Source organism: Juglans regia, chromosome 16 (assembly GCF_001411555.2).
Source record: "Juglans regia cultivar Chandler chromosome 16, Walnut 2.0, whole genome shotgun sequence".
Classification (NCBI taxonomy): Eukaryota; Viridiplantae; Streptophyta; class Magnoliopsida; order Fagales; family Juglandaceae; genus Juglans; species Juglans regia.
Genome location: NC_049916.1, coordinates 4,774,627 through 4,789,592, shown reverse-complemented (window position 1 = coordinate 4,789,592; position 14,966 = coordinate 4,774,627). Strand labels below are relative to the sequence as shown.

At 37.5% G+C, this 14,966-nt stretch overlaps 2 protein-coding genes across 5 annotated transcripts; one reads left to right on the top strand and one right to left on the bottom strand.

Moving 5' to 3' along the window:
- Positions 1 to 778: 778 nt before the first annotated feature.
- Positions 779 to 1,972, top strand: LOC108997241 (S-norcoclaurine synthase 2-like). Its single transcript, XM_018973425.2, has 2 exons — positions 779 to 1,038; positions 1,516 to 1,972. Exons 1-2 carry the CDS (start codon positions 855 to 857, stop codon positions 1,806 to 1,808), a joined length of 477 nt encoding a protein of 158 aa, XP_018828970.1. The 5' UTR covers positions 779 to 854; the 3' UTR covers positions 1,809 to 1,972.
- A 9,659-nt stretch (positions 1,973 to 11,631) lies between these two features.
- LOC108997267 (THO complex subunit 7A-like) lies at positions 11,632 to 14,753 on the bottom strand. Of its 4 annotated transcripts, none has more exons than XM_018973456.2 (3): positions 14,400 to 14,753; positions 13,150 to 13,767; positions 11,632 to 11,982 (listed from the first exon to the last, which is right to left on the bottom strand). In XM_018973456.2, the coding sequence occupies exons 2-3, from the start codon at positions 13,741 to 13,743 to the stop codon at positions 11,851 to 11,853; spliced, it is 726 nt and encodes a 241-aa protein (XP_018829001.1). In that variant the 5' UTR covers positions 13,744 to 13,767; positions 14,400 to 14,753; the 3' UTR covers positions 11,632 to 11,850. The 4 variants fall into 4 exon arrangements, with proteins under 4 accessions (XP_018829001.1, XP_018829002.1, XP_035542257.1 ...); XM_018973457.2 differs by having other exon boundaries at positions 13,150 to 13,813; positions 14,400 to 14,746; XM_035686364.1 differs by having other exon boundaries at positions 13,150 to 13,813; positions 14,533 to 14,746.
- Positions 14,754 to 14,966: the final 213 nt, after the last annotated feature.

The window sequence follows — 14,966 nt, the reverse complement described above, 5'->3', positions numbered from 1 at the left end:
GAACACCGAAATCCAAAAAAAAAAAAAAAAAAAAAGAAGGCACAAGAGTCCATCTAAAGGGAAATGCTATGCATCAGCCCCACACCAGCACACACTTCACATCACTTTTTTTTTTTTTTTTTTACACTCAATAGGTTGAGTGTATGCTGGTGTGGGGCTGATGCAAATATTTTTTCCCATCTAAAACCAAACCCAGCTAAATGTCAGGGATGTAAGGTGTGCTACGGATCATTTGTAAACAGTGCTCATCCGTAGCTTTTCTATTAAAGTGTGGCCTCGTAAACGTTTTCTTTCGTCTTGGGTGTAATGAACAGAGAGATTTAAAACACAAAAACAAAAACAAAAACAAAAACAAAGGTTGCCGGCCGACGTAGAGATCATGTGAAGAGTGACAAACTTTGGAGTTTAGATACCAACTGATCTTAACGTATGTATGATTGGACTGCTGATCATATAACATATTCCCATCTTAATTAATTTAGAGAAAATATAAATATCAGCATATTGTACGCTGCAGCCGCCGCACACTCAAATGCATTAAGTGAAAAAAAAAAAAAAAAATACTTGTGTGGTGTGCAGCGACTTCCGACTGATGCACAGCACAGCTCAGCTCATTAATTTATTGTATGTGAAATTGTTCTTTTCCTTTCATAACTTTGGAGAAAACGATATGCCTGCGGTGTAAGGAATCTGTGGATGGCAATTTGACACATATACTATGTACGTAGACCTTGTCCTTTCCTATATGTTCTGAGTGTATATATATACACTAATATCACAGAACCGTTCTGCACACATTGCTGTAATTGCCAGAAGTACTTCTCCCACACCAGAGATTAAGAGAAACTAGGAAGATGGTTTCTGGGCAACTCTCACACGAGATGAAGATAGAGGTGCCTGCTACTGAAGCCTGGGAGCTCTATGGCTCGCTTCGTTTGGCAAATCTCGTTGAAGAAGTTTCAACTCTCATTCAGAAAATTGAGGTCTTGGAAGGTGATGGAGGGCTTGGGACTGTTCTCAAGCTAACATTTGTACCAGGTATATATATCCCAAAGCTAACAATTGTGTTCTAAATTAGTTGCATATTCAGAACCAGACTAATTTTGGCGTTTGAGCAGGCCAGGAATCAATTTCCTGTTCCTTAGACATGATGAACCTCATCTGGGTAGAGGTTACTCAGTCTCAGCCTCATATTTTACAAATATTTTTTAGAGAGAGAGCTAAAAGATTATGAGCAGTGACAGAGCCGTGGGCTCTTTTTACTGTTCACTTCACTGTTCAGCATATTCTCGGTAAAACCGGTCTGTATTTTTATTGTTTATCAACAATTATCAGAAGAGGTCATGGAGTTTACAACTTCTTAACCATTAATGATACAAAGCAATCAAAGTAGCAACTTTTGACAGAATTGCTTGAAAAACATTGGTTTCTGCACTGCACTGCACTGTTTATATAAGGTATAGAGGAGATTAAATTCTTTTGTAAATTTATTATGTCTTTTCTGCATTGAAATAGGCACACCTGGTCTTAGCAGTTACTCGGAGAAGTTCACAAAGATTGACAATGAGAAACGGGTGAAAGAAACAGAGGCAGTTGAAGGAGGATATCTGGAGATGGGGTTTACTCTTTATCGTATTCGTTTCGAAGTCATCGAAGAGGGCGATGATTCATGCATTATAAGGTCGACTATAGAGTATGAAGTGAAGGAAGAGGCAGCTGCTAATGCATCCTATGTCACTATCGAGCCACTGGAAGGCATTGCACAAATTGCCAAAAGCTATCTCACCAAGAACAAAGCTGCTAAATAAAGATGCACTTTAGTGTTTTAATTTTATATATTTGGAGTTTGTAATCTTTGATTGAAAAATACCCTTTCCTGAAATAAAATACCCTTTCTTGCAAATTAATAGAAAATACATCAAGATTTGAACCTACTTGATGTACAAATATTGGAATTTTAAGCTCACCAGCCGTATGAAGAATCCAATGCTTTTGCACCAATGGAAGGAGCAAAAGGCGGCCGGCTGAATTCTATATTGCTCTTTCCCTATGATCCCCAAGCTCGAATATTTAATGATCAGGATGATTTTCTTTATTCCAAACACCGTTGCCAAATGCGAAGCCATTTGCATGCGTGGTCTCTAATTTTGAATTCCCTTCTTGTCTGTTGTTGTGTTCTTGTTGTGAAATGCAGTGTTGTAATGAGGGAATGACTGGGTTGTAATGTTGGGATGACTGTATTGGGGAATTGAATTGTTTGGAAGGTGTTCGATAAAAAGCTCAAATGAGCCACACGTACATTGATAGAGGGAATACTTCGAGGGATTCCAAAACTTCCTTACAATCAAGCCTTAGCAATTTTTAGATGCTTTCCTCACCTTCGTCTCCGCTCTATATTTGAACTCTCACAACAAACTCTCTAACTAACTAGGGAAATGATAAACTGACCCACACAACACAAAACACATCACAGTAATTAAAACAATGTGTTTGAAGTTGTTACATCTCAAACGGTATGTATCACAAAACCCACTACATAAAACTAGTAAAAGAAAATGTTGTCGCATTCTCTGGCATTGAAATACTCCTGAACTCAGCCTTCAAAACTACCCATTTCGCTCCCTTCTCTAAAAACGTTGTGCTTCATTTGAAAGATACAACGTCGGTTCCATCTCAACCCTTCAACACTTCACTTCTTTGACTTCACTTCAGTAACTCAGTTCCCACTTTCTATCTTCTTCCTTCCCTTTCGCCATCTAGGGTTCCTGTTGCCACCAGCTTCATAGCAACCTCTCTCTCTTCAAAGCACCTTGCCCACAAGGTGTGGGTAAAAGGTTTGAAGCCTCTGCAATGATTCCCAACTGCTCTCTTCCTTAGGGAGTCCAACCCATTTCACTAAGACCTCAGTTACTGCTCGGTCTCCTTGTCTCTTCATGTGTCTGTCCAAAATCCCCTCAGGCTTAGGCTACGCCTCCCCCATGGAGTCTATTGGAGAAAGAATAGGCAATATCTGGATCTGTGACTCGAGATGCCTCTTCAAGCACGACACATGGAAGGTTAGATGAATTTGGGAAGACTCGGGCAACTTTAAACGATAAGCAACCTTACCAATCTCCTCTTCAATTTAAAAAGGCCCGTGGTATCTTGGAGCCAATTTCATGTTATGTCTTAGGGTAATGTTTTTCTGCTGGTAAGGTTGAAGTTTTAGATAAACCCATTCACCTTTGTTAAATTCCCTCTCAGTCCTCTATTTATCAGCATATAATTTCATACAATGTTGGGCTTCTGTTAAATTGCTCTTCAATAAGTTGATAATTTGTTCTCTGCTACGTAATGTCTGATCTGTTGCTTCATTAGGATTAGTGCAAGGGATATAAGAGAGTAGGGTTGGAGGTAGGTATCCATAAACCGCTTCAAATGGAGTTAATTCCGTTGTCGTGTGATAGGTGGTGTTATACCACTATTCCACCATAATAAGCCACTATGGTCATACTCTAGGCTTCACCCCAGCGTAGCATCTTTGGTAGCCTACCATATATTTGTTTACAGCTTCAGTCTGACCATCGGTTTAGAGATGGTAGGCTGAACTATAGTCTAAAGTAGTCCCTTGGGCATGAAATAGGGTCTTCCAAAAAGAGCTCACAAAAATGGGGTCTTGGTCAGACACCACAGACTTAGGGAATCGGTAAAACTTGAAGACATGCGCCTGGGCAGTATAAGGGTGTGTCAATGCCATGAAGTGGGCATACTTCGTGAAACGGTCCAGTATTGCAAAAATTGCACTTACCCCTTTAGAAACAGGCAACCCATCAATAAGATCAAGTGAGATGTCTGACCAAGGTTGTTGAGGAATGGGCAGAGGTTGTAGCAACCCTGCTGGATAAGAGGTCTTGTATTTCATCCACTGGCATATGTCAGACTCATTCACCATCTGTATATGTCTCTTTTCATACCCTTCCAGTATAAATCTCTCTTGGCCCTTTGATAAGTTTTTTGATAGCTTGAGTGACCTGCTTGGGGGCTGTGGTGTACATATTGTAAAACTTTTTTTCTTCAAATCAAATTTTGAACTCAAGAATATCCTCCCTTTTTTTATGATTAATTCCTGTTGTAGTGAGAACCATTTTGGACTGTTCTAATTAAACTTCAGTTTATTCAACAGCTCAATCATTTCTGGGAAATGTTGATAACTCTGTTTAAGTTCCCCAACCCATAAAGGATAGGGAAAAGATATCATGGCATAACTAGGGGTGTAACCGGTCCGGTCCGGTCCTGTCCGGTTTTAGACAAAATCTAAGACCGAACCGGTATGTACCGGTTTTGTATTTTCCAAAACCGATTACGCACCGGTTACCCTCCTAAATCGGTACTTCCGGTTTTCGGTCCAGTCCGATCCGGTTTTCCGATTTTTTTAAGACTATTGGTATAGTTATAAGTTATATATTAGTATTAGTTATAAATTATATATTTAATATTAGTATTAGTTATAAACTTTTAGTATTAATTATAAGTATAACTATAGTCTATAGTCTATATTAGACTATTAGTATTATTTATAAACTTATATATTGTATTAACATTTAATGTAATAATTTATAAATTATAATATGAAACTATTTCATATATGAATATATATATGAAATTATAAATTAACATTTAATGTATAAATTTATAATTATAAATTATATATAAAACTTATATATATTAATATTTAATATATATATATATATAATATTTTGTATAAAACTTATATATAAAAATATTTTTTTTTATATTTTTTTTATCAACCGGTCCGGTCCGGTCCAAAAAATCCCTAAACCGGAACCGGACCGGAATTGACCGGTTTTCACATTCTAAGAACCGGTTCCGGACCGGACCGGTTCAAAACCGGTAAAACCGTTCCGGTCCGGTTTTCCGATTTACTGGTTTGAATTTACACCCCTAGGCATAACACATAAATTCTTCTCCTTCCTCCATGTTTCGAGACAGGGCATCAACCACCCTGTTCTCTTTTCCCTTTTGATATTCTATCGAAAAATAGTGTCCCATTAACTTGGTTACCCACTTCTGTTGATTTTTAGTACCCACACGCTGCTCAAGTAGAAACTCAAGGGCATGTTGATCAGTCTTAACTACAAAAGACTGACCCAAGAGGTACGGCCACCATTTTTGCACTGTTGTCACCAAAGCTAACAGCTATTTCTCATAAGTCGATAACAACAAAGCCTTCCCCTTAAAGGCCTGACTCAAGTAAGATAGGGGCTGCCCTGACTGTAGCAACACGGCTCCAATTCCACACTCGTCACATTCTATAGTAAATGGCTTGTTGAAGTCTAGTAACCTTAAAACTTGTAGCTTTGAAATAGCATTCTTCAAGGCCTCAAACGCCCTTCTAGCTCCCACATCCCAATTAAAAGAATTTTTTTTTAGTTAAGTTGTAAGAGGGGCAACAATGATTCCATAACCCTTAATAAATTTTCGATAACTTCCCGTCAGTCCTAGGAATCCCCTTAGAGATTTCACATTCTTAGGCTTAGGTTAGTCAAGCATAGACACAACCTTAGAAGCATCCACCATCACCCCATCTGCCTTAATCACATGGCCTAAGTAGCCAATCTCACTAACTGAAAATTCACACTATGATATTTTTACAAACAAACAATGTTGTTACAGCAGTAAGAAAACTTGCCTTAAGTGCCCCAAATGTTCATCCTAAGATTTACTATAAACCAAGATGTTATCAAAAAATACAAGCACAAACTTCCTTAGATACAATTTGAAAATATCATTTATTAGCCCTTGGAAAGTGGTCGGTGCATTAGTTAGGCTGAAGGGCATTACTAGAAATTCGTAATCTCTTTCATGAGTCCGAAAGGCTGTCTTGGGTATATCCTCTTGTACTACGCTAACCTGATGATACCCCGACCTTAAATCAAGTTTAGAAAAAATAACTGAACCAAACAACTCATCCAACAGTTCGTCAATTACTGGAATGGGAAATTTTGCCTTGACTGTCTCCTTATTTAGTGCCCTATAATCGAAACATAATCTCTAACTCCCATCAGCCTTACGCACCAATAAAACATGGGAGGAAAAAGGGCTGGAACTTGGTCTAATAACCCCTAATTTGATTAACTTACGGTCTATCTTTTCGATTTCTGTTTTTTGGTAATATGGGTAAATATAAGGTCTATTGGTGATGGGCTGAACACCCTCCTTGAAGATTATTTTGTGGTCATGGGTACGAGGTGGGGGTAGTCCTTTAGGTTCACTGAAAATTCCATTAAGTTCCTGCAACAATTCAGCCACTTGCTCATACATAATTCTGGCATGTTCTCTATTTTTTTCATCACAAAATATTTGTAACAAGATCCCTTTGCCCTTGGCCAATGTAACCCTAAGCATTTTATGACCATCCTCCACCACAGAGAGATAAAGTTTAGCCCCTTCAACTCGACTAACTTACCCCCATAAGAGAAACTTATCAACAGTTTAGAAAAATCTCAGGTTATAGGTCCCAATGTCTCTAGCCATTGGATCCCCAAAACAATGTCACATCGAGCCAAATCAAGTAAATAAAGAGAGGGTTGAAACAAAGTACCTTGCACCTTTAGATTTACTGCATTGCACACTCCATCAGTCATTAAAATTTGACCATTAGCTACCTTAACCTTCAATGTAATAGAATGATCTACCGGCAGCTTCAGTTTTGGAATCAAAGTGGAGTCTTTGAAATTATGTGAGCTATCTGAATCTACTAAAATCACCAACTTCTCCCCCTTTAAGTGGCCCACTAGTCTCATTGTACTAACAATGGGTGGTCCCGAGATTGCTACCAAGGAAATCTCAAGTTCCTCCACCTTACCTCCAGCCGTGTTTTCCTTCACTTTTTTCTACAAGGCCATCTGGCTGGTGGCCTTCCTCCTCCACTAACTCTTCTTAATGAGCTTGTAGGAAGTAAATCTTTGGGTTTTTGCAGTTATGGGTTGGGCTACACTTTTCATCACAGTGGTAGCACAGTCCCTTCTTGCATTTTTCATCCATTTGGGACAAAGATACTAGCCTAGTGGCCCCCAGGGTTCTAGGCCACATACTGCTACTGCCTCCTGAAAATGATCCTCAAGAAAATCCCCCAGTAGCTTCATTCACCTTCTCTAGCATCGGCTTGCTAGATTTTTTTATACTTAAGAGGTATTCCACTTGTATTTTTGCTAATCCATATGTCGCATTCAAATTGACAGGATTAACATTCTAATGGGAAGGCGTATTTCATCTTTTAACCCACTGAGAAAGTAACTCAGCTTGTGCACATTAGAGTGTCCTCTCAAACGATTGGAAATGGTCTCAAACTGTGTCTTGTAAGCTGTGATGGAACTAGTTTCTTTTAATCGAGTAAATGCCTTCATGGGATCGTCATACGCCGTTGGACCAAAACAAAGGAGCTGCGATCTAGTGAAAGCATCCTAGTCACGAAATTGGCCCCCCTCCAAAAACTCTTGGTACCACACAAGAGCCTTCCAGTTCATGTGATAGGAAGCCATGAATATGCGGTAAGGCATAGGAGTCTGATGAAAATCAATGTATTGGTTCACCTTGAAGAGCCAAGGAGTTGGGTTGTCGCCATGAAAATGAGGGAATTCAAACTTAACACCCCTGAAATTCCCCCTTCTTGGTTCTGGTGGCTCGAGGTCCTCATACTGAGGTTCACGCTACTAGTGCTGCTACTACTACTGCTGGTGTTGTTGTTGATTTTGGGACAGGATGAATGTACACATCATATCATTGAGAGTCTCTATATTAGTCTGTAATTCTTGTATGGATTGATGGTGGAGTGTGTTTTGTTGTTGGACTTCATTTAGCTGTAGTTGAAAGGTTTCTTGTTGTTGATACTTAGATCTTGTGTTATCTGCCATAGGATCGGTGGATACTGATACCAATTATTGTGTTCCTGTTGTGAAATGCAGTGTTGTAATGAGGGAATGATTGGGCTATAATGTTGGGATGGTAAAATTGGGGAATCGAATTGCCTCAAAGGTGTTTGATAAAAAGTTCAAACGAGCCACACGTATATTGATAAAGGGAATACTTCGAGGGATTTTAGAACCTTCTTACAATCAAGCCTTAGCAATTTTCAGATGTTTTCCTCACCTTCGTCTCCACTCTATATTCCAGCTCTCACAACAAACTCTCTAAAGCCTCGTTTGGTTGTTGGACTCTAAACTCTATATTCCAACTCTCACAACAAATCACTAAACTCATCTCAACTCAAAATTTCTTTACATGTGGGACCCACAACCTTTTTCAATTCAACACCTCTTTACACGTGGGACCCACAATATTTTTCAAATTTTTATAAATATATCTAAACTCATTTTAACATCCAAACACATCTAACCTCATCTTAAGTAGGCCCTACAAAACTTACTCTACCATCTTAACTCATTACTATTCATAAAGAATTCAACTTAGCTCAATATCCAAACGCAACCTAACTGACTAGGAAATTGATAAACTAACTCACACAACACTAAACATATCATGGTAATTAAAACACTGTGTATGAAGTTGTTATATCTCAGACGATACATATTACAAAACCCACTACATAAAACTAGTAAAAGAAAACGTTGTCGTATTCTCTGGCATTGAAATACTCCTGAACTCAGCCTTCAAAACTCCCTGTTTCGCTCCCTTCTCTAAAAACGTTGTGCTTCATTTGAAGGATACGACATCAGTTCCATCTCAGCCCTTCAACACTTCACTTCTTCGACTTCACTTCAATAACTCAGTTCCCACTTTCTATCTTTTTCCTTCCCTCTTGCCATCTAGGGTTCCTATTGCCACCAGCTTCATAACATCTGTCAATAGATCAACAATATTTACCTTGATACAGTTGTGCCATGAACCACTTTTTTCCATCAACGTTGAGTCCGAATAGAGCACTCAAGAAAGAGAGAAGAATCTTGATGATCTATGACTCAAGCTGCTGTGGACTGGATGCCCTTATCTTCAACCCAGATTTTGGATAAACTACTGCATTTAGCTAATCTGATGCGAATCCCCTTATTTGAGTTGCTTTATAAACTCTTCCATTAAGAGGTGAGAATCTGCGTTTACTTTGTGTTTTAAAAAAATAAATAAAAAATGAGGCAAAAGCCCCAACTTTATTAATAGTCTCACCAAGGCAAAGGAAAGCCACAAATATAGCAACAACAAAAAACAACTATAGCGCCTAATATAGGGAAGACTCTATTTATTAGTACGTACAAGGCCACAAAAACGTCTCCCCCCGAATTCCTCACCCTAAAACTCTAAACTCCAACCCTTTGCACCCTCCTTAGCAAGAAAATTCGCAACCATGTTAACTTCTCTATATATATGAAGAACTCAGACATTCAGCAAACGAAACAAATGAAGTGCATTTTTCCAAAAGTCCCATAAATACCAAAACTTACACACTCCCAAATGAAACCATCCTACTATCACAGTCGAGTCTGATTCCACCAGGAAGCCCCTCAAACCAAGTTGATTACACAACTTAATCCTTCAAGAAAAGCTCAACACTCCGCAACAATGTTAGTGGCATGCCCATAAAAATGAACAAACCCCGCAATAACCTTACCATGATGTGAGAATCTGCATTTACATCTGCCCAACTAGTACCTTATTTAACAATAAGTCTAATCCCCATAATGAAAAATAGTTTAATATTGGAATTTATATGCCTATCTGGGAAATCACTATTGAGATCTAAGAATGCAAATCTTCTCGACCAATTGGCAAAAACATGTCCAAAGCAAACCTTCTTCACAAATCAATTGGGGACTAATATGCTTGTTCTACTACAGTATTGTGAACAAAATATTACTATCACGCATGATCTAGTGAATATATGGCTAATATCCAATAGATCCAATCCAACCCTTGATGATTGAACACACATGTAACACCCCGCTCCTTACTGTTATTAATAAAGTCACTTTTAGAGATCTAGGGAAGCTGAAGTGCTACTACTGAACTTGACTTAAAAAATTTTTTTTTCTAAAAGAAACGTCAAGTACAAAGATTCTTTATAATAAATAAAGTTGTTTTGTATTGAAATATATGATTTAGTGTACAAAAGCATTTATTAAAAATTTTCAAAATCTATGTCATAAAATTCATAACTTAAAATCTCTATAAATGATCTAGGCCACTGTCGCGCCTCCTTAGACTAAGTCTCGTCCTACAGCTCTATATTCATAAATATTTTGACCTAGGTAGTTTAAAAACATAAAAACAAACTAAAATGAGTTAATAACTCAGTAAGAAACTCATAATAATGTAAACATACTTAATATAAGGTTTTCATAAAATATTTCATACTGAGCTTAAAATCGTAACTGATTATACTAATGCTTATACTATGCATGACTGATTTATCTAAATTAATTAATTAATCTGATTTATCTGACTAATCTAACTGGCCAATACACTTAACCCTGTATGTGGGGTTGTGCACCAACCCCACGTCCCTCGGCCTTAAAGGGAGTCGCTGATAGTATTCTAGCATACTATGGTAGACCACGCTTGAGTCTATGGCTTGCACATTCACCCTGAAACTGCATTAGTATCATGCATTTGAATGGTCATCTAATTAAACTGATTTGATCTTATCTTGCACTTGATCTTAAGAAAACTTACGCGTCTTATGCAACATGAGATGTATGAGATACATAATACATATATAACTATAATATGCGGAATGAAACATGATGAATTACGTGCGTGCAAATATCATGACGTGCGTATGCTAATCTTAATTTATGATCAAGCTACTTACCTTATAGTGTTACTTTCTAAAATTTTGGACACAAAATCGATCATGGTATTGGACTGTGTATCTTGGGTTCAGTAATTGCACTTATAGAGGTTTACGGTTTTTTTTCTAAATAACACAGAATGAATATATTTATAGAGAGATTTTGGAGAAAGTTCCAACGAGTTTGAGTTGGACTCGGTTAATACATGTAATGATACTAATCTGCTTAACATTCAGTCGTTATCATCTAATAAAAGAGTTTGAATTTAAAAACAAGATCTAGTAATTCATTCAATGTAGGATTTGTAGTGACTGAGACTGCATAAGAGACTTTAATTAGTGATGATTTTAAATTGAAATAAATTAGCCGATCTTTAAATTCTAAAAAGAGTCTAACTCCTTCAATAAATAATAAATAAAATTTAAACTAATTATTGAGTCTAATTAAAACTCATAATCAACCTCAATAATTTATGTTCGTAGACTTATCCAATATGACCTATTAAATATAATTTAGACCCAATAAAAATTATTGATATTTCAATCTTAAAATTATTGAGTCGGGTCGTTCCAACACAAGTCGAGGTCAGACACTTGATTTTCATGGCATTTTCTAATGCTAATAAGTCGAGAACTTGTCCATGTGAACAAGTCTAAAAGAATTTATTGCTTTTCCTTCAAAAGTGAGCCTCTTGTCATCGTGGCATTTGATGTAGTCCAACAGTGTTTCCTAAAACATTTCTTCGTCATCTCCCAACTTTCAGAACACGATAATCTCATTACTACCTATTGGAAATGATAGTAATCCACTTTAAATGTACAGAAACACGTAGTCAAGAAACTTATCCAAAACTTTTGGGGGAATGGACTAATTTCCAAGTAATAACGGATGTCTTTGTTTTGATAACTAATGCTACAACAGGAGATAGATGTTCTGATTTCAATTACATTTTCCCCAATTCTAACCATCAAGAAAGATATACATAAACAGAAAAACATTAAAACAAATTACCATCTTCCAACTGCAATACTAAGACTCAGACTAAACATTAGTCAACAGCCATTGCATCTGACCCCCCGCTAGCATCCTCAATCCCATTCTTCTGCTCTTCAGTCGCTATTCTCATCTCCTCAACCAAACTTTTCTGCTCTTCCTCTATGGTATTCTGCAACTCATCAACCTGCACAGAGGTTGAATAGAATGGAAAATTAGGAGCACAATATTTAGAGAGGGTTTATCATATCAAGCAAATAATGATAAGAACGAAGGATGTACATGGCAATGATTGGCCAACAAAGCGCTTAAAAGAAAACAGAACAAGGAAATGGGATCAGAATGTTATTCGAGCCTATTTATATTATCAATAAATTCCTTGTTTTACTGATAAAAAAACGAAGAATGTTGTATTCGACAGGATTAGAAAGGTTAGTATTTGAATTGCACAGCTAGAACTACATGATTTTTTCTTCCCCATGTAAAACACAAGCCATGGAAATTGTCAAATTGACAGGAAAGGCTCAAGATCAGCCTCATGAAAACTTCATATTCCCTGAGGAGATTCTACCATGTGGAAACGCTCTTTAATAGAACTTTACAAGTCAAGACCAAGAAACCACTGGTTTCTCTGGGTGGGCCAGATATTCTCTTCCTGATGCTTATGTTGTAAGACTCTACACTCTTTTTCCAACGAGTTAAACTTCACTTGAAGCTCTTAACTAGCAGTATAATAAAGTTCAATCAAATGTCATGCGTAAAGATTTTTGTGAATGCCAAAACCAAATATTTTTCATAATCCCAACAAACCTTCAAGAATCGATACGAATGTTTTCAAAGAGAATTGAGTAATGTTTTCAGTGTATTAATTCCCCATAAATCAATCAAGGCCATATTACACACTCAAATGGCATCTAACTCGAGCAATAAAAATACCTAACAATTATTTTTCAGCCCCCACATATATGTGCCATGATGGTGCCAAGGGAGTTAGTGATGATACAGAAACTTTCAACTGGCATGGGAAAGAAGTAGCTGGGACGTTTGTGAGTTGACATGGCAGCAAAACTAAGAGAGAAGAATTTCTTGTGAATAAAAAAACCCGATGATAAAGGTAATAGTAATAAAAAAATCAAAGACTTCAAGCAAAGAGCTGAGTGCATCATAATAAAATCAGAACAGGCGCACTAAGGTCTAGATCAAATGCCACTTAGTCCCTCCTGAAGAATAGGGTGGAGAGTAAGTTCACGAATCCAAGACTCACTGGGAACCAATGAAACTTACCAATCAAAAAGATAACAACAAAACGGGAATGGAACAAAAGGATGAAAATTATATGCACACTGTCACATACCACGTGCAATAAAAGAGCAAACTGTTTCTTGCGAAGCTCCAGCAACCTTGAACCAGCTGTGTTCTCGGCATCCAAAGCTGCAATTTCTTTCTCTAGTTGCGATATAATCTTCTGTGTCTCTGATCTTGGTGGCTGCGTGGCAATCAGTTTCCTGATTGCCTCGCACTCCTCTTTGTGCTGCCTCTCAATCTTACTCTCTTCAAGCTGCTTCTTAAGATCTTCAATGTCAGCCTGTGCTTGGATAATCTGCCTGTTTATCTCATCTTTCAACTCGTTGAAGTTCTCCTTCTCTCTTACATTCGCATCAACAACCGCTTTGCTCTTGAGAAGTGGAATTTCAAACGTCGAAAGCTCCTGTAAGAAAGCTTTGGCAAGTTTCTCACAGTCTCCATTATTATCTGCATCCTTCTCAATCTCAAGGACGAAAGAGGTGAACTTCTTCTGAAGTTTCTTCAATGGAGGTTCACCCCTTGTGGTTGTGGTGCGGGTTAGAAGCCTGTGTTTTATAATTATGTCCTCTTCATGCGGGCCAAAAGCATAGTTTGCTGTTACTGCTTCTCCCCTGCTGGAAACTTTCCTTCCTTTTGATAACATCTAAGCAGTTTCTCACTTACTTTCCTGCATTACAGGTTTTCAAATAAATGACATATGTCACGATCTGCAGCTGCAACAAGTGAAACAAAGTAGGCGTAACATACATTTCTTTTTGTCTATTTTATGTATCCATCTTTTAATTACTATGAAAAAATGCACGAAATAGATACAACAAAAGTATTTTCCTTTGCTCGTATGTTGGTATATGGCATGATATTTTTACAAAATTATAAGTCACCCTTTGTTAAAAACTCCAGATTCATAATAGACTGAATACGAAAACTCAAACTAATAAATTAAAAAAAGAATGATAGTAGAAATGGATAGATATCACACACTAACAATACGTAAATATGTAATCTGGTAAAATATTCTTGATTTAGGAATTTTGCCCCGCCCTGACTGGACTTTGCTGCATCGACCCTGCATTGGGGCGGGTGAGAAACACAATTCGTCCGTTCATATGAAAAATAACTCATAAACCAGATCAACCAGAATATAACCAAAAAATCTCACAAACCAAAATACAGAGACCAACAATCAATTCTCTCTTTTTTAAGGGGCCAACAACGAATTCTCTAAACCAAATAAAAAATAATAAACCAACAGAAATCAGCAAGTCACTGGAAACCGAGAGAGGAAAACATAAATCCTACCTGCGAATCTAGAGATTTGTTCGAATGGGAAGAAAACCGAGATATGTAAGAAACTGAAATGGCTGACTGGCAGTGCTGAGGTTATGCGACGGCACACACAGAGAAAGCGAGAGAGAGAGAGAGAGTGGCGAACCTCCGTGGGCAACGGCGTGAAGAGGAGAAGAAGTGGTGGAGTGGTGCTGCGTAGCTGGTGAAGGGCAACGGCGTGAGGTCCAGAGAGGTTTTCGGAGTTGAACCCTAAAAACCTGAACTTGAAGCGAACAAATGAGATGAGAAGTGAAAAAGGAAATGAAGGTGCTTGATTTCAGTGGAAAAATGTGACGTTCAAAACGTTCATCTCATATCACAGTTTCAACTTTCACCTCCAAGGCTCCAATTATGTCAAAATGCAAAACACACAAAAATAAAAAATAAAAATAAAAATTGAGTACTCACTCTTTAGGATTTATCCTGTTATATGAATTATTTAAAAATAGATTCTTCCCATAATTTTTCATCCATTAAAACTAATATTATGAAAAACAGGTGATTCAATTATAAGCTATATATATATATATATATTTATAT

Coding starts and splice junctions, on each gene's coding strand:
- LOC108997241 (XM_018973425.2), top strand. CDS start 855: ATGGTTTCTGGGCAACTCTCACACGAGATGAAGATAGAGGTGCCTGCT. Junction 1,039..1,515: donor CAAGCTAACATTTGTACCAG/GTATATATATCC, acceptor GCATTGAAATAG/GCACACCTGGTCTTAGCAGT.
- LOC108997267 (XM_018973456.2), bottom strand. CDS start 13,743: ATGTTATCAAAAGGAAGGAAAGTTTCCAGCAGGGGAGAAGCAGTAACA. Junction 11,983..13,149: donor TTGCTCTTTTATTGCACGTG/GTATGTGACAGT, acceptor ACCTCTGTGCAG/GTTGATGAGTTGCAGAATAC.